The sequence below is a fragment of the Vipera ursinii genome, assembly GCF_947247035.1.
Source record: "Vipera ursinii genome assembly, chromosome: 3".
NCBI lineage: Eukaryota > Metazoa > Chordata > Lepidosauria > Squamata > Viperidae > Vipera > Vipera ursinii.
This window is the reverse complement of record NC_139516.1, coordinates 17278759-17297354: the sequence shown is the minus strand read 5'-3', so window position 1 is coordinate 17297354 and position 18596 is coordinate 17278759. Positions and strand designations below refer to the sequence as shown.

At 38.3% G+C, this 18596-nt stretch overlaps 1 protein-coding gene across 1 annotated transcript in view; it reads right to left on the bottom strand.

Annotated features, from left to right (window-relative positions):
* BCAS1 (brain enriched myelin associated protein 1) overlaps positions 1-4249 on the bottom strand; it is a gene marked incomplete at both ends in the record, with an annotated part of 49303 nt that extends 45054 nt beyond the window's left edge. Inside the window, 2 exons of the mRNA XM_083357426.1 lie at positions 2336-2423; positions 4178-4249. Of these exons, the coding sequence (XP_083213552.1) occupies positions 2336-2423; positions 4178-4249 (160 nt within the window). The remainder of the gene's footprint in view (positions 1-2335; positions 2424-4177) is intronic.
* Positions 4250-18596: the final 14347 nt, after the last annotated feature.

Here is an 18596-nt window from a genome sequence, read left to right as displayed (position 1 = left end):
ATCCATGTCATCCTGGAGATCATTGGACATATGCAACTTGGGAGCATAGAGCTAAATACAAAACTTGTTGAGATACCAAAGATCTGGCAGCTGCCCAAAGTCATCAGCCCTAGGTCTTAGACAGATGTGAGACATTGCTCAGAATTTACAGAGAAAAAATTCATTCATGTGAAATGTACTCAAATCCCTTTAGAGCCTGTTGCTCTAATGTAATCTCCCTCAATATGCTACTATCCAGATGCTAAAGATGAAGGTTTCCTCTATCCCAGGCATGTCAAACTCACGATGTCACGTGATGTTGCACGACGTATCACGACTTTTCCCTCATTGCCGGCAATGGGGTGGGTGCAGTTTTGGTGTGATGCATCCGGCCCATGGGTTGGCAGTTTGACATTCCTGCTCTATCTAGTCAATTCTAACTCTAGGGGGCAGTGCACATCTCTGTTTCTTAGCCAAGGGAGCCACCATTGTCAGAAGACATTTCCATTATCATGTGGCCAGCATGACTATACCTTTCCACCACAGTGGTACCTATTTATCTACTTGCATTTGCATGCTTTTGAACTGCTAGGTGGGCAGAAGCTGGGGTAAATAACAGGAGCTCACTCCAATGTGAGGGACTAGGGTCTCGAACCTGGACTGTTAGCTTTCCAGCTGACAAGCTCAGCATCTGTAACTGCTGAGTCATCACACCCTCCAGTCAAGATGATACAGGATACCAACCGAAACAAGCTTGCTAATAATGATAATTCTAATTTAGGACACCAATAGGTTGAAGGAAACTTTGGATTATTTTTTTAGAAAGACTCCAAAGTAAGTCAGTAAGTATGATGATGATAACTACCACTACTACTACTTGTTTGGGGTCTTATTTTTAAAGCAGGACAGAACAGGAGAATTATATTTTGGTGGGATGGACTCTGGTTGCCTGTTGGAAACCTTAATCAAGCCAGTTTTGGTTTTGCACTACGGCTATCAAGCTTAGGCATGCTCCCTTACTGAATTATTTTCACCATACTTCATGCTTCTTCTGTAGAGGTCCGATTCATGGGTGACGTAAAGATTCCATGAATTCCCCTAAGCTTCCCAGTCTATAAAAAGCTTATCACATCTGCATTAACAAGGGTCTCTTATAAAAATATATATTATTTATCATACTGATGGACTTTTACAACCTGCCCAAACAACCTTCACCTATAATATTGCGTGGGTTAAACCCACAAGCTTTCTAGACTTCAAAAATAAACACTGACCCAGATCTCTATGTCTGCATAGGTAGCTCTCCACTGGGTGCTTTCCGGAACTGTTAGCAATATTGCTAGGGGAAGAGAGGATCTGCAGTGCCACCTCGGAGAAATTTTCTTGAAATACTGGGCAAACTTTTTTTGGCCCATACAGTTGAACTTGTCATACAGGTAGTCCTCAACTGAGCTCAAAATTTCTGTTGCTAAGCAAGACAGTTGTTAACCAAATTTTTCCCCATTTTACGACCTTTCTTGCTACAGTTAAGTGAATCACTGCAGTTGTTAAGTTAGTAACATGGTTGTTAAGTGAATCTGGCTTCCTCATTGACTTTGCGGGTCAGAAAGTCACCAAAGGGGATCACATGACCCCGGGACACCGCAACCATCATAAATACATGCTAGTTGCCAAGCAGCTGAATTTCTGATCACATGACCATGGGGATGTTGCAGCAGCCATAAGAGTGAGAAACAGTCATAAGTCACTTTTTCAGTGCTGTTGTAACTTTAAATGGTCAATAAAACAATCGCTGTAAGGCAAGGACTACCCATACTGTCCTGGAGATTGCAGTGGTTATAGTTTGTGATATCAGGACACTACCAGGAAGAGAAGAATAAATAATTCCATCCTAGAATATTTTTGAGGTTCTTGGGAGTTTTCAGGGCATAAGGGACACTTAAACATGGCCAAGAGCTATATTACCTGTTTTATTTCTATACTATTCCAATCAAAGTTTCTTTTTAAAAAATTGCAATTGGAGGATGGTTGGCAGTTTTTAAGGGGCACAGTCGCTTGAAGACTAAGGCATCCATACTGCTGCTTAGAATACCTCAACTTGTAAGAGAAAGATCTGAAAATTAACCCCTGCCTATTCTGAGAAACTCTATTGTTATTCTGTAGGTGCTAGAGGTTATGTAGTTTATTGGGTCATGGAAAACCTATCCTTGCATTATATGATGCACTCTTCCTTTCTCTATCTCCTACTCACACTATGACGTAATGCCACTTGACTGTTCCCCTTTTCAGTTACCACAGAGTCTGGTCCCAATTATATAAGATGTGGATATGCTAAGCTTCCTTGCCCAGAACATACCAGCGTCACTGTTTGCAGAAAGCTCCGTCTGTGCCGGTTGGATGATGACAGGTCCATTCTTAAGGCTTTCAGAAGGTTCAGAGGAAACCTGCAGCATAAAACTAAAGTTTGGTCATCAGAACTACTAATTTGTCCTGAATGTTTGCAATGTTTTATGCAGTATAGCAGTCAACAGAAGTTCAGTTGGAACCAGCTTTGGAAAAAAATGTGACCTGATAAAAAATGAGCAAAATGGATTCAGTTCATTGGACGCAAAACACTGTAGATTTGTGAAATGATCACTTCTCCAGATTCATTTCTCCAAAACAATGTGTTTTGGGGAGTAAATCTAGCCAATTCATAAAATCTAGCCAATTCTGTTCTGATTGGATTTGTATAGGAACGTACCATTAATCTCTCATTTTTATTCTCCTACATAGGTTTTTGCAAAATATCTCCATTGTAAATCAAAAATATCAAAATGATTATCTGTTAAAATAGGATTGCATGAAATGATAGACAGAACAGACAGATAGATGATAGATGCTATCTATCTATCTATCTATCTATCTATCTATCTATCTATCTATCTATCTATCTATCTATCTATCTATCTATCTATCTATCTATCTATCTATCTATCTAATCTCCAGGTTCAGAGACTGGTCTCTTCTCCAAGGAAGCAACCTTTCAGAACAGCTCCCTTGAGACAGTTGGGAAAAGAAATGAAATGTTAACTTTTGGTCCCCAAACTACCCACCTTTTGTCCCCTTAGAAATGTTATGTTCAGAATATTTGGGATGAATATACTGAGGTAGTCCAGTATATATCCAGATGTCATTAGGAGATTTTTTTGAAACTGATATTTCTAGGTGTTACTTTGTGATTTATGATTACCTCTTTCTAGCTTCTGTTTACCCATAGCTGGAGCCTACCATTTTGCATTTTATTGTTAAGCACTTTACTGTACTCTTCAAATGTTTTTCAAGCACCTTATTACTAAGCCTCATTGCAGTGTATCATAGATAGATAGATAGATAGATAGATAGATAGATAGATAGATAGATAGATAGATAGATAGATAGATAGATAGATAGATAGATATTCTTCAGGAGTATTTGAAGCTGTGAAGCAATCTTTCAAATGTTTTGATGAAGAAAAATTGGCCATGTTTACATATAATGGATTCTCTTCCAGAAAAATTAATGAATTAAAGTGAATCCACTCTAACCTACATGCTCCACCCATTGCTCCCCTAATATGAATATTGTCCATCTCACATAGAGTGAGCTCTAGAAAAACAGTCCACTTATCAGTCTGAAACTTTTTTTTTCAGGAAATAATACACCACAGTGTGCTAAGATAGCTTGAAAAGAATGGCAGTGAAGGTCACCATTCTGAATTTTCAACCTAAAAAAAAGTTTGGATGAACCTGTAGTTTTTATAATATATATTGCTTTGAAGATTCCAAATCAGTTGTTGAGCTAGGAAACATATATAGCCTTCAGTTTCCCCCAAAACTAAGTCTTATCAGATGCAGGGAAACATGTAAAAGAGTGAAAGATATCAATGTATTGGACAAATCTCTGGTTCCATGAAGGCCAAATAACTCCAAGAAAAGCACCAAAGACACACACTATGGTCTAGAAAGGTTAGATCCATGTTATTTATATGTCAAAACATGTAGAGTGTTGTGCATATTTTAATACTATTTAAATACTGTATGAGCCAAGTGTTTTTGAAAAATATTAGAAATCAAAGACTAAGCCTGCTGGGAATTCTGGGAGCTGAGCTCCACAACACATCTAGAAAACAGCATATTGGGTATGGCTAATATACACAAATGTTTACTCAAAAATTTACCTGTGAATATGATATTTCACTAACAGGATCTTGGTCTTCAGATTCTTTTGGAATGGACTGTGTATTTCCCATAACAGTGGCTGTACTGGGAGACAAATGAAACAATTAAGTACAGATGAATGAATATATTTTAGCCAAAAATCAGGAATGGGCAATAAAATTGCTAAACTTCGGCTTGTAGGAGCACCAATCATCATGGTCAAGTAGAAAAGTATGCTATCAGGTGTAGTTCAATAACATTTGGAAAGCAACAGATTTTCCATTCTAAGCCTTGTTTTATCATTACCGATGGCCCTTGATTTACAACCCTTAGTTTAGTGACTGTTCGAAGTTACAACAGCACTGAATAAAGTGACAACTGGTCCTCAGAGTTAAGACCATCACAGCATCTTCATAGTCATATAATCAAAATTTGGGGACTTGGCAATTAACATATATTAATGATGGTTGCAGGGATCACCATACAGTATGTGACTTTCCTAGCTGGCTTCAGACAAGCAAAGTCAAAGAGGAAAGCCAGATTCACTTGACAATCATGTGATTCACTTAACAATAGCGGTAATAAAGGTGGTAAAATTGGGACCTTACTCTACTCTACTTTCCTGCTGTGGCATGTTTAGAAAAAGGATTGGTTTCTGAATCTCAAACAAAAATAAAAATGGAAGTTCTCAACATTCCCCCCCCCCTTTTCCTCTGGGTGACAGAAGTGCCTGATTGGAAGGCAAGCAGAAAAAAAGATGTGATTGGTTTTTCTGTAATTACGTTTCTGTTTTTCTTGGTGCTGAAAAAAAAATAGGCATATACAGCAAAATTTGTCATGATGCAGCACTATCAAAAGAACAGGGGATGGAGAGAAGTCCCCTGCTCCCAACTGTGAAACTGTTAGAATTCCCCAGATGATAGAGTAAATGTTCTTCACTATGATACATATCAGAATTCTAAATGTGCAGTGCTAAGTAATCTGAGTTTCGAAAAAGCCAATATGAAGTACCCAATTTTCTTATCAGAAAGTTGAAGGGATGTTTTCAGACTAAGGTTTATTGCACCAAATATTTTCAGAAGTTCAGAAACAACTCCAGACCCTCCTATGATTTTAGGTAAAGGTAAAGGTTCCCCTGCACATGTGTGCTAGTCATTTCTGACTCTAGGGGCAGGTGCTCATCTCCGTTTCAAAGCCGAAGAGCCAGCGTTTGTCCGAGGACATCTCTGTGGTCATGTGGCCAGCATGACTAGATGCCAAAGGTGCACGGAACGCTGTTACCTTCCCACCGTAATGGTCCCTATTTTTCTACTTGCATTTTTACATGCTTTTGAACTGCTAGGTTGGCAGAAGCTGGGATGAGTAACAGGCGGTCACTCTGTTATGTGGCACTCAGGATTCGACCCGCCAAACTGCTGACCTTCTGATCGACAAGCTCAGCGTCCTAATCCACTGAGCCACTGCGTCCGTTGATATTAGCTTTGTTCAAATGCTGAATTCTCTTGAAGGATACACAGGAAAATTAGCATTTCCAGTATTTTACTTCTGCAGGACTTGGGGGTAGTTTGGTCTTTGTCCTCCTTGCTCCAGATGTATCATCCTTAGAATATTTAGGAGTATCCATGGATTTTTAAAGGAAAAAATGGCTTAGCATGCCTTTCATTCATGTTTTTCCATAATATTTTTTAAGGGCACATTGACACAACTCTTTAATTTCAGCTTGAATATGCTGTCCTAATTGTTGTTTAAGATACACATTTTCCTCTCTCCCTCAGCCCATAGTCAAGGCTGCCTGGTTTTGAGGTTTTCTGATCTAATGTGTTTTCCATCTACATCCAACAAAACCTTGTTATACAGGTAGTCCTTGACTTAGAATGATTCATTTAGTGACTATTCAAAGTTATAATGAAACTGAAAAAAATGACTTAAGAGTGGACCTTGCACCTAAGACCATAGCAGCATTTCCATGGTTATATGATCACAAATCAGACACCTGGCAACCGGCATGTATTTATGATGATTGAAGCATCCTGGAGTCATGTGAACACCATTTGCAACCTTCCCAGCCAACTTCCGACATGCAAAAGTCAATGTAGGAAGCTGGATTCACTTAATTTGCAGTCAGATCTTGACAGAAGACGAAAGCCACCAACCTGTCCATCTTTCAAAATTCACTTCCTTTCCAGCTTCTCCCTCATGTTCACTTCAAGATGGGGATAATGACTTGTGAATGCAAGGAAATATATCTATCACAGTACCTTCACTTAACCTGCAATAAACTATTAGGACAGCACCACTCATCACTGTACCAAAATAGAAGTCAGCTATGGGGAAAATTATGATGCTCTACATTTGTCTCACAGACTGGGGGAATGCACATGAATTTTACTGTCTGGGTATCTCTATATTAAGAAAGAAAATGAAGGGGAAACATTAGCTGTTTATTTACTGCCTGCTTTAAAAGACATGGGAGTGAGGGGATTTTTGTTTTTCTGAGTTCTGGACTAGTTTGAGGCAGGTTGGATAGAATCACATTTCTTTGCAGGAGTGTCTATGGAATAAGAAAAAGCTCAGAATCACTTTTCAGAATGTGATGAGCAGCTAAATAAATAAATAAATAAATAAATGTTGAAACAGTCAAGATGGGAGTTTCAATTGTGCAATCACAATCATCTTAGCTGTTTTGACCATCCTCTTTGGCACTCCTGTATCTTTGTGACACCCCTTATTCTTTGTGCTCTCCTGCAACATGTCAAGGTCAAATGAAGCAAAGAGGACTGCAGGATGGCTTCCACACACTAAATTAATTTTGACTGCCCATTCCAAAAACTCTAGCTGGCTTGCAATTTCCAAATATACACATTTCACTTAAAAACGTGAAAGAAAATGTAATGAACTGGATAGAAAACAAGCATAACAATAAAAAAAATGACATGGGCTCCATAGACATATTAACTCAGATTGGGAAGTATTGCCACAGAAATCTCAAAGGAAATGTTGATACTATGAAGCTTAACATATTTATGATGACTTTGGTTTCTGCAGACTACAGCAGCTTCATTAACTTATGCCACAATAAATCTGTTAATCCTTATGGTATCTCTTTATTGTTTGTATTTTAAGGATGTCACTAAATTTGAGCCATAAGGGCTGGAACATAAGTCTGGAACTAAAAATCATTGATGCCTGTCCAAATTTAGCTGTGACAAAGAGCAAGAAGGAGAAATTTGTTGGGTGTGATAGCCTGCTAAGTAAATATCCGGTTATGCAGCCAACTAAATCACTTTTTAGCGGATGCCATTGGCATACTCACGGAACAAGCAAAAAGCAATGGCTTTTAATAATGTCACATGCTCTTAATCTTGATCTAAGGGAAAACACGAGAGAGACAGTAGAGACCAGCTATGGGAGAGGTAAATTCTTTGGATCTCTCTCCATTCAGATAAAGTCATTAGTTTGCTTTGTCGAAATAGGCAGCAAAGGGAAGGGTTTGGTATTAGTCACTGGAGAGTAAATAAGAACCACCCAAGAACAATTCAAACAAGTTTACAGCACAGCATACTCTGCATTGCAAGACCTTATAACCTCTCAGCCTCAGAAACAAGCCTCCAAGTTTTTCATGCACCTCACAAGACTAATTTACACATGACTGCCAAACAGACACTTGAGACTTCAGGAGGAGAAATCTGGCTTTGCAAAAAGCTAGCATAGCAAATGTTTGGAATAAAACTCCCCTTCTCCATCTGTCACTCCTCAGTCAAAATTGATCCCTCCTAAACATATTTGAGTATGTATATATATATATATATATATATATATATATATATATATATATATATATATATATATATATATATATATATATATATATATATATATATAAAAGGAGTCATCAAGAGGCATTGCCCAAGTGTGGAAAATTAAAGCCACTGCTTGCTTGTTGGCATATATCACCAGACCTAACAGACATTATCAATGGACTCTTGCAAATTTCTTGAATTCTGAAACCTGCACAAAACAAACCATTTTTGTTTTCCTTTCTGAAATTATTTCTGGTTTGTACCTGTGAGACTTAATTCCTCCATAACCATTTTTCCCTTTATCTTTTCTATATAAAAGGCAGGTTTCTCTCATATTAACATCAACTTCAGATGACTTTACAGACACATCAATGTAATTTTCTTGGCAGCAGATAGAACAGATTTATCATTGGTTCTTCCGGGATGTCTTCTGACCTCTCTGTCTAGAGTCAGAAATATCTTGGTATGGATGGCACATCATCAGAAAATCTCCAAGATGTAGGCTGAACTGAGAAAACAATAAAACCAAAACTTTTGTGTGTGCGTGTGCGTGTGCGTGTGCGTGGTGTGTGTGTGTGTGTGTGTGTGTGTGTGTGTGTAACAAAGCTCTATATTACTGCCCCCCAAAAACAGCATTTACATGTTCAGGAGTTTCAGCATGACTTGAAGGAGACTTTACTTTTTACACAAACTAACAACTAACACCTTTACAATAAAAGGAAGATGGCACCTTATATCAGAAAAAGCAGGGTGTCCAACCTTGGCTACTTTAAGACTTGTGGACTTCAATTTCCAGAATATCCAAGCCAGCCATCCTGGTTAGGGAATTCTGGAAGTTGAAGTCCATAAATCTTAAAGTTGTTAAGGCTGGACACCCCTGAGCTAGAAATTGCTAGAAACTACATGGAAACAGCACAGCTTCCCTTTTCCCCTGTATTATCATATTATTATAAGTTATATCACTTTTACTCAGAGCTTTCTAACATACCCAACTTTAGCAAGAATCAGATGTTTCTATTATTAGTAAAATTATAGGTTTTGGCTAGGTAGAAAGTCCATGCATTATAGGTTGGTTTATTAACACATGAAAAATTTGAGCTATGAAGTATAACTCAAAAATGAACATAACCTGTTATTTGTGAGCAGCTTTAAAAAAATGGAGATAATGACAGGGAGATGCCTCTTTGTCATTAGAGGAACACCTTCAAAAGTAAGGAGAAACTATGGCAAGGGACAAGCTTCTTCTGATCCTGGTTTTTCTGCTGTTGTTTACATCTTGAAATGACAAGGGTTTGTATGTACTTGTGTGTGTGCCTTCCAGTCAGTGTTGACTCCAGCGGACTGCCCAGACTAGTCCCCCTTCCTTTCTTCCTAGGGCTGACAGAGAGGAACTGGCCCACGGTCATCTGGTTGGATTCATGCCTAAGGTGGAACTAGAACTCACAGTCTCCTGATTTCTTGCCCAGTGCCTTAACCGCTACATCAAAGTGGCTTTCAAAAATGGCAAAATATGCTGGTTTTATCACCTGTTGTGATTTTTTATCTGTAAGAAAGCAAAACTCTTAACAAAAAGCCCTACAACAAATTATTTTTTATATAGCAGTATTCCAATATCTCAGGGGCTGCCACAAAGAAGAGGGAGTCAAGCTATTCTCCAAAGCACCTGAAAGCAGGACAAGAAGCAATGGATGGAAACTAGTCAAGGAGAGAAGCAACCTGGAATTAAGGAGAAACTTCCTGACAGTTAGAACAATTAACCAGTGGAACAACCTGCCTCCAGAAGTGGTGAATGCTCCAACACTGGAAGTTTTTAAGAAGAGACTGGCCAGCTATTTTTCTGAAATGGTATAGGGTTTCCTGCCTGAGCAGGGGGATGGACTAGATGACCTCCAAGGTTCCTTCCAACTTCTTCTTCTTCTTCTTCTTCTTCTTCTTCTTCTTCTTCTTCTTCTTCTTCTTCTTCTTCTTCTTCTTCTTCTTCTTCTTCTTCTTCTTATTCTTATTCTTATTATTATTATTATTATTATTATTATTATTATTATTATTATTATTATTATTATTATTATTATTATTATTATACCCATTGTCTTCCTGTGCGCTCCAAAGCAGCATAGTCTAACAGTTCATTTTGTTCTCATAAAATGCTTCATTACTTTACTGGCCAGAATGGTTTCCTTCTTGGGAAGCAGAGATACGAACTGGGTTCTCCCCAGTTCTGGATTTCATCTGCTGCTTCCCAGAGAGGACTGTAAACAGGAAACTGGCTGAGGAGCCCTGATTTTTCCAACTCCGTGCACTACGCAGTCTCATTTCTCCAGCTATTGCCTATGAATTGGCTCCATGTTGTCAGCTTTGGGTAAGAAGGAATAGCAGATAGGCTAGCCATATGGGCAAGTCTTGAAGACCCCGCAGCGTAAGAAGCTGGCAAAATCTATGAGAAACACTCTCCCTCCACTGCATAAGGCAACGAAAAAGAAAGGGAGAAGAAGAAAGGAGGGGGAAAAAAAGCCAGCCAACCAATCAACCGAGTTGCAGTGTGTAGCTTTTATTTTATTTTATTTTATTTTATTAATGGGACTTATATCCCGCCCTATCTCCCGAAGGACTCAGGGCGGCTAACAACAACAAAAATTAAAGGTCTCTGTACAGTAAATTAAAGTTAAAAATTGAAATAAATTAAAGATTAGAGTTAAAATTGTAAACATTTTATGTTTTGGTTATGAGGTTAAAAGTAAGATGAAAATATACATATTTGATCAACTAGCCAGGATGCTTAATATATGCTATTTGATGGATATTTAACATTAACTAATATACATACGTACATGCAAACAAATTGTACCTGCCTGTGTTTGCAGAACGAAGCCTGGCTCCGCTGTGCTGCTGATCCCTTCTGGAGCTGTTCAGCCACAGGTGCTGCACTGTTTAAACGTCTCTCCCAACAGGTACCTTGCTTTGCCTTGAGCAATATTCAGAGTATGTAAACATTAGGTACAGCTACATGGGTAGGGTGGAGCTTTGGACACTCAGCTATTTTTTTTTTCCTTCCTGGCCTCCAGGGCAATGCAGGTCTGCTCTGTTACAAGTATGCTTTCCACCATTAACAGAGCCTGAAAGATCGATAGGACCTTTAAAAAACAAAACAAAACAGAAGACCCCCGAGGCTTACAGCTAGTTATGTATTACTTGTTACTTGGACAAAAAAGTAACAGTATGGTCTCAAGTGTGTTTATGCAGAAAGAAGGCTCAAAGCATTTAATGGGAATTACCTAGGGAATATAGGATGGCAAGAATGTGGTGTACCCACATGAACAGGCACTGGATCAGTTGATGGCTTGCTATGAGCAGACTGCACAGCCTTTTGAAGAAAAGACTGCTTTAATTTGGATTCTATATTCTCAACAAGGGTTTGTTCTGTTGCTTTGAATTCTTTTCATTTTGTAAATCTGGGAGATAGTATGGAGGCTACTACCTGCTTACTGGTACTTCACCCTTCATAGATGGTTGGATCAGCCAGAATGGTGCTTAAAGGAAGTGAAGAATGTCTCTTTGAAGGTAAGATGTGTCCACCCTATATAAAACAGGCAGTTATAGGACCTCGGATGGGGGGAATCCATCCCTTGATCTGGGAAATGTGTCTTATAGGCAGATTACATTTTGTTTCTGGGAAAAGTGATCAATAAAATAGTGATCTTGCAATTTCAGAGATATCTGGATAATATTGAATATCTGAAGTCATTTCAGTTCAGATTTCAGCTAAGATACAGTACTATAACTATTTTAGTTACACATTGATTTATATCCAATCTAGAGACCGGTTAGGAAATAGTAAACACCAGCTAGATTCTTTCATTGACAATGATATTTAGTATTTAGCAATAGTTCAGGCCTTTCCTTTAAGGTCATGTCCAGTTAACATAATCAATCAATAGAATGCATCTGGAAGGGATTTTGGAGGTCTTTTAGTCTAAATCCCTGCTCAAGCAGGAGAACCTATACCATTTCAGATAAGTGACTGTCCAGTCTCTTCTTAAATACCTCCAGTGATGAAGGAGCCAAAATTTCTGAAGGCAAGCTTCAGTTAATTGTTCTCACTGTTAGGAGATTTCTCTTTAATTCCAGGTTGCTTCTCTCCTTGATTAGCTAATGAGAAAACTACATAAAGAAACTACATTTCAACATCTAGAAGTGGAGATCCTCTGTCTGACAAGGTACTAAATTATCTTCCATGCGTCACATCTATATGAAATTACAGTAAGAAATAAACCAGATTTTGGAGTGGAGTGACATGAATACACTGATGACATTCATTACTATTGCTCCTCCTTATCTAACTCAAGGAACAACTGACATCCTTATACATTGAAATTTAATAGTGGCATCAAGGAAATAATCAGCTATTATTTCATCAGAGATCAGTGCATCAGAGAAAACAGGATGAAAAAAGTTGGAGGAGCTGCTGTGGAAAGTTCTTACACTAAACAGACTATGGACAATGCCTCAGTTCCCAACAGAGGACATCTATTGCCAACTATTCTTAAGTTTTTGGTTGGTCACTAAATGAAGAGTTGTAAGTCGAGGAGAACCTGTATAGGTAGTATAGGGTTGAATACTTTGTGGTTCAAAGTCTGCAGCAATTCAGTGATGTGAACTAAGCCATTTCAATAGACCATGACAGGGTTCATTTGAATATAGAATTCTTTGTGAACAAGGTGATTGGATTTTGTGAATCAGAATTAGCAAGTTGTCTGAATTCAATCAGTAAGTCTATAAGTCTCTCCTCATCAGCCTCCTTCTCCTGCTAGAAACAGTTACATAACATTTTGAAGCCATTAGGTAATTTGAAAGCATCAGTCTACTGTAGGAAAATGGCCAGAGATTGTATTTTCCAAAATCTAATACCTTTAATCCAATTCAGATTTGCTATTTGAGTCAGTACCATCCATTCAATTTATCATAGGTCAACTTAAAGAATGATATGTTCAGGTATATTCAATGGAAAAGCCAGAAATTGGCTAAAAGAATGTATGATGCTCACAGCATATTTACAAAAAAAAGTTACTTGAATGATCCATGAATAATAAATGAAAGGGAGCTGAGCTTTTATGTATAGTCCTCTCATTTATTTATTAAAGAATCTATCACATGAAATTCCTGCTTTTGTTTTTATTACGACAATCTATGACTTGAAAGTGAGTCAGAAATACTAACAAGATCATGGATTCTTAACCCAAGTTGCACAAATGACATGGTAAACAAGATTGCTCCATGCCCTTATCCTTAAAATATATTTTAATCCTTTTCTCACAATACCAAACCTGTATGGCAACAAGGTATTTTCACATTTGTTTTCCCCATTGGATGGAAATCACAATTCCAGGGAAAATTGGACAATCTGTGTCTCCTAGACTGTATAGAATCCAACTCTTGTAATTGGCCTGATTGCGAAAAATAGCATTTTTAACTTCCCAAACATCTCCTTACATTAGCTCCACACACATGTGAGATACAGAACCATCCATATTGGCCTCCCACAAAATGGTGAGTCCAGGCCTTGGTCATCAAAGATTGACCTTTTCTGCCACAGAGGAATCACAGAATGCCCTCCATGACTGGAGAACTGGAAATACCTGGAATGATCTGGTTGTGCTTTCACAAGCTCTTTCTACAATAGTGATTTATAATGCTTGATGGTATTATTTGCCCGATGCTGGGTGATATATCAGTAGTGAAACCAAGTTAGAGGACATTATGCTATAAATCAGTAGTATGGAAATGACCACCATGACAATATTCTCACAAGCATTGGATGCTAGACTGAGGTGAAGTACAGTATATTAGCATTATATTATGATTGGAATACTTGCTGACACTTTGTTGTTCAAAGCTTTTTCCAGGGATAATTCAATATTAATTCAGTTTAATTAATGTAACAAAGCCATGCAGTATTTTTCATCTAAAGAATTTCTGTCAGTTTAAATCTTATGGATACCCTCCCCTCCCTTCTTTTTCCCCCCTTTTCCATTGTACTATTTAATATTTGAATTGGACACTAAGAATGGCTGATTGAAGAACTGACACTTTTGAACTGTGGCATTAGTGTAAATTACTGTGTATACCATGGACACCAAGAGTAGCTAACAAAGAAGTGTGAAATTGTATAAATCGCATCACTGGAAGCTAAAATCATAAGACTACGTCTGATTTAGTTTGGCCATGTGCAAATTCATTGGAAAAGGCAATGATGCTAGGAATGGTTAGTGGACAAAAAAGAAGGGCAAAGAACACACCGGCTTGATAACATTAAATCTGATGCAAAGTTGAACATACAACAATTGAAAGGAGCTGTGCGCTTGACAGAATAGCATGGTGAGCACTTGCCTATAAAGTCATCAAAAGTTGGACACAACTAAATAGTTAAAGACAGCAATATTTAATATTATTTCTATTTAGTGTTTTTATATACTGCACATTTAACTTAAAGTCACTATATAGAACAGAAAAACTGCAGCACATGAGTTGTACATTCTGTGCTACATGGTATTTCATGGTTCATGCATGCCAAGTGATAGTTGTTTTAATTCATCAAATCAGTGAGTTATTAATGTGTTCTTATGTTTCTTTTGCAAATGTTGGACTATGTGTTCTTTGGACTTCTTGAGTTTTACTTCTGCTAATTTCATGGTCCTGTCCATGTAGTTTTACTGACAACAGTGTTGAAATAGTTTCCCATTCCCTTCTTCCAGGAAACTCCAATTTTGTGATTTCCTGCTAGTTTTCCAATCGTACACTAACCATATTTGACCCCCAGCTTCATACTGCAACCTAGCAAGAAGACAGGAGTAATCAAAATAAGGAAGAGGGAATAGCAGGAATACAAGCTCCATCCCCTTCCTCTCTTATCTTCACCCACCCCACCATCTCAGGTTCCGACACTGTTCTTTCTATAACCCTCACATGAGCACAGTTAGAAGTCTCCTTGTGACCTCAGAATGTGTTTCCTGGCATCTGCAATTAGCATCAGATATATACCCAGGCAAGGTTTTTATTTTTCAGATTTTGCCACCGATTGAGGCAAACAGGAAATTAGGGTGGGGGTAGCATATGCCACCCATTTCTCTCTCCACCTTGAGACCTTTGAAGAAGAAGAATGTGTGCCTGTAAAGTTCCTTTTATGTAGCATGGATTGGGTGAAGTTATGAATGCTCCAACACTGGAGGTTTTTAAGAAGAGATTGGACAGCCATTTGTCTGGAATGTTATAAGGTTTCTTGCTCGGGCAGGCAGTTGGACTAGACAACCTCCCAAGTCCCTTCCAATTCTGTTATTCTGTATTCTAAGGGCAGAGAAAGAGCTGGTGGATTATTTCCATCAAGCTGTTCTAAAGAGATCACGGTGTTGCTGCAGAGGGATCTATAATGTACTATGATCCTAGTTCTACAGTCAAAACTCATGGATTCTCTGCACTAATGCTAATTGACTGGATCCTTGAAGAAACAAATCCTTGATTTATCATCAATCATCAGGATATTTTTATTCAAGCTCTGCCCTGTGGCATTTGTTCTAGACAATATTCTCTTTATTTGCTTTGTATAGAGGATTGTTGTCCTATGCTGCCTCTAGAGTTTGGTACTACCAAAGATTCATTGTATCACCTGATGTGCCTTGATCTTGGCCTACTTCCTGCATTTTAGTTATAAATACTTCCTTAATTTATGCTTCCTTGAAGATAATATCAGCATGCAAAAGAGAGAGCTCATTTAATACTGGGAGTTGAAGGACAAAAAACATCTTCCACCCAGTACAAAATACTGCTTTCTAGGCAAACAATTCAGAGCAGAAGTATGTTTATGTGTCTTCCGTATATTCTTTGGTTGCGCTCTCTCTCTCTCTCTCTCTCTCTCTCTCTCTCTCTCTCTCTCTCTCTCTCTCTCTCTCTCTCTCTCTCTCTCTCTGTCTCTCTGACTCTCTGATTTGCTATAGGGTTATTACTTCTGAGCTGCAAAACCCCCAACCACCACAAAAGGGGAGCAAAGAGATATCAAAGATATTAATAGTTTGCTGCCACCTTGTGATCATCTGGATTATTACAGTTTAGATCTGCAAAAACTCATCCATTTTCTTTCCTTCTTGACCAGTATTTTATAAGCATGATCAAGTTTAGATGTTATTTAGGGAGGATTAAAAAACAAAATCCTGAGCCTGTATACCTCTAGAAACAAAGGCATTTGCCTCAAACTGAATTGTGATGTTTAATTTTGAACTATTGGCATAGCTGTAAGAGTTTGGGCACTGCTACTTTTGACAGATGATATCAATATTTCTGGATAGCGGAAATGAAGGAAAAGATTATTGCTGAATCACTGTTGATTGTGAACTATGAACAATTAAAGCAGAGCTCAAATAGAAGATTCTAGATATGAAAACTTAAATTGTGCATAGACAAGTTCATACTAGAACTTAGTGAAGAAACTAATTGTTTTAAAGTGGCAGGATACTTTTGTTCAGTTTACTATAAAGTACAGGTAGTTCTCAACTTGTGACGGCTTATTTAATGATAGTTCAAACTTACAATGGCCTTGGAAACAGTGATTATCAGCCTGTCCTCATTATGAACGTCATACCCACCCCACAGTCATATGATCACAATTTGTATGCTTATAAAAAGAAGAAGAAGAAGAAGAAGAAGAAGAAGAAGAAGAAGAAGAAGAAGAAGAAGAAGAAGAAGAAGAAGAAGAAGAAGATTTTTTTAAAAAAATATTATTCTTTTTCATTTTTATAATAAAAGTCAGATGACCCAGGATAGTTGATCAGGTCATTTTTGTAGCCATAAGTATTATATCCCTTATCCTTGAATTATGCTAATTCCCAAGTCAAGGAGCACCAAACAAAACCTTATCCCCTCTAATGTGCTTGTCAGAAGGGGACCTCTCTCGGGCTCCTGATAAAACTGCCCTTCACAAATGAAAGTTTGGCGCAGAGTGATAAGAATGAAATAAACCGCTAAAGTATTTGGGATGGGGGCTAGCTTTGAAAGAATGTTCAAGCTGAGGACAGTTATTTCTTCATGTGGGAGCTCCACAAAGAGCCAGGGATACTGTGTCACCAACCAGAACTGAAACAGGAACATATTGTGAGATGGCTGGAGGGGTGGGTGGGGCAGGCATTTCTGGAGCACAATTGTTCTACTGTCTGAGCTGTTTTGCTATCCCACTAAATAGGCCCCACCAATTGCAATACTATGCTAAATATTTCACTCAGAGTCCAAGTTGCTGTACAGGGAGTAATGGTAATACCAACACCCCCTATCCAAGCAGTTGTGGTTTCCAATGACATTATTTCCTTTGACATTCACACACATGCACACACATACTCTGCCATGTTTTTTTCTGTCTTGCATTGAGTCGGCTTTGATCTTCTCACCCCTGTAATGGGCATCAAACCAAAGGAATTCTGCTATCCCTCTTGGGTAGTCAATAATCAGAATGCTTTTTTTAAAACTCCAGCTGTAATGGTGAGATGATTTGATTCATTTTTACACAAACCTTTAATCAGATTTAGATGATGATAATAATAATAATAATAATAATAATAATAATAATAATAATAATGGTGATGATGATGATGATGATGATGATGATGATGATGATGATGATGATGGAAGGGGATTTATATCATGCTTTTCTTTCAGGAGCCCAAGGCAGTGTACATATCCTGTGGTTCTCCCTCAAAACAGCAATACTGTAGCATAAGATGGGCTGAGAAAGAGGTAGCTCAAAGACACCTAAGCCTTAAGTGATAAATAAATACTTGATTACATGGTTACAAATGGATATGATGATGCAGTATTTGAGTTTTAGCTTCAGGATCTGGCCTTCTAAAGAGCAGTCAGGGTTGATCTCCTCTAGGACTGACCAGTTTGATCGCCTTGCAGTCCAAGGGACTCGCAGGAGTCTTCTCCAGCACCAGAGTTCAAAGGCCTCAATTCTTTGGCGCTCAGCCTTTCTTATGGTCCAGCTTTCACTGCCATACATTGCAACTGGGAAGACCATCGCCTTGACTATACGCACTTTTGTTGACAGGGTGATGTCTCTGCTTTTTAGATCCTGAAGCTAAAACTCAAATACTTTGGCCACCTAATGAGAAGGAAGGACTCACTGGAGAAGAGCCTAATGCTGGGAAAGATTGAGGGCAATAGAAGAAGGGGACGACAGAGAATGAGGTGGCTGGATGGAGTCACTGAAGCAGTAGGCGTGAGCCTAAATGGACTCCAGAAGATGGTAGAGGACAGGAAGGCCTGGAGGAATGTTGTCCATGGGGTCACGATGGGTTGGACACGACTTCGCAATTAACAACAACAACAATGATGATGCAGAGAATTTTGAAAATCAACATCCAGATGAAACCAGAGTTTTTCTTAGGGGGGGGGATTTTTCTTATAGGACTTATGGATAGAAAAGACTTACAGACAATTGTTTTTATATATGGTAACAACAGCAAGGTTGTTATAGGCACAAAGATGGAAGAACGAAGAAACACCCACAAGTGAAATTTTGAAGATGGTAGAGCTTGCAGAAATGGCTAAATTGATTTGTTTGATCTGGGAGGGAATAACAATTACTTTTATAAAAGACTGGAAA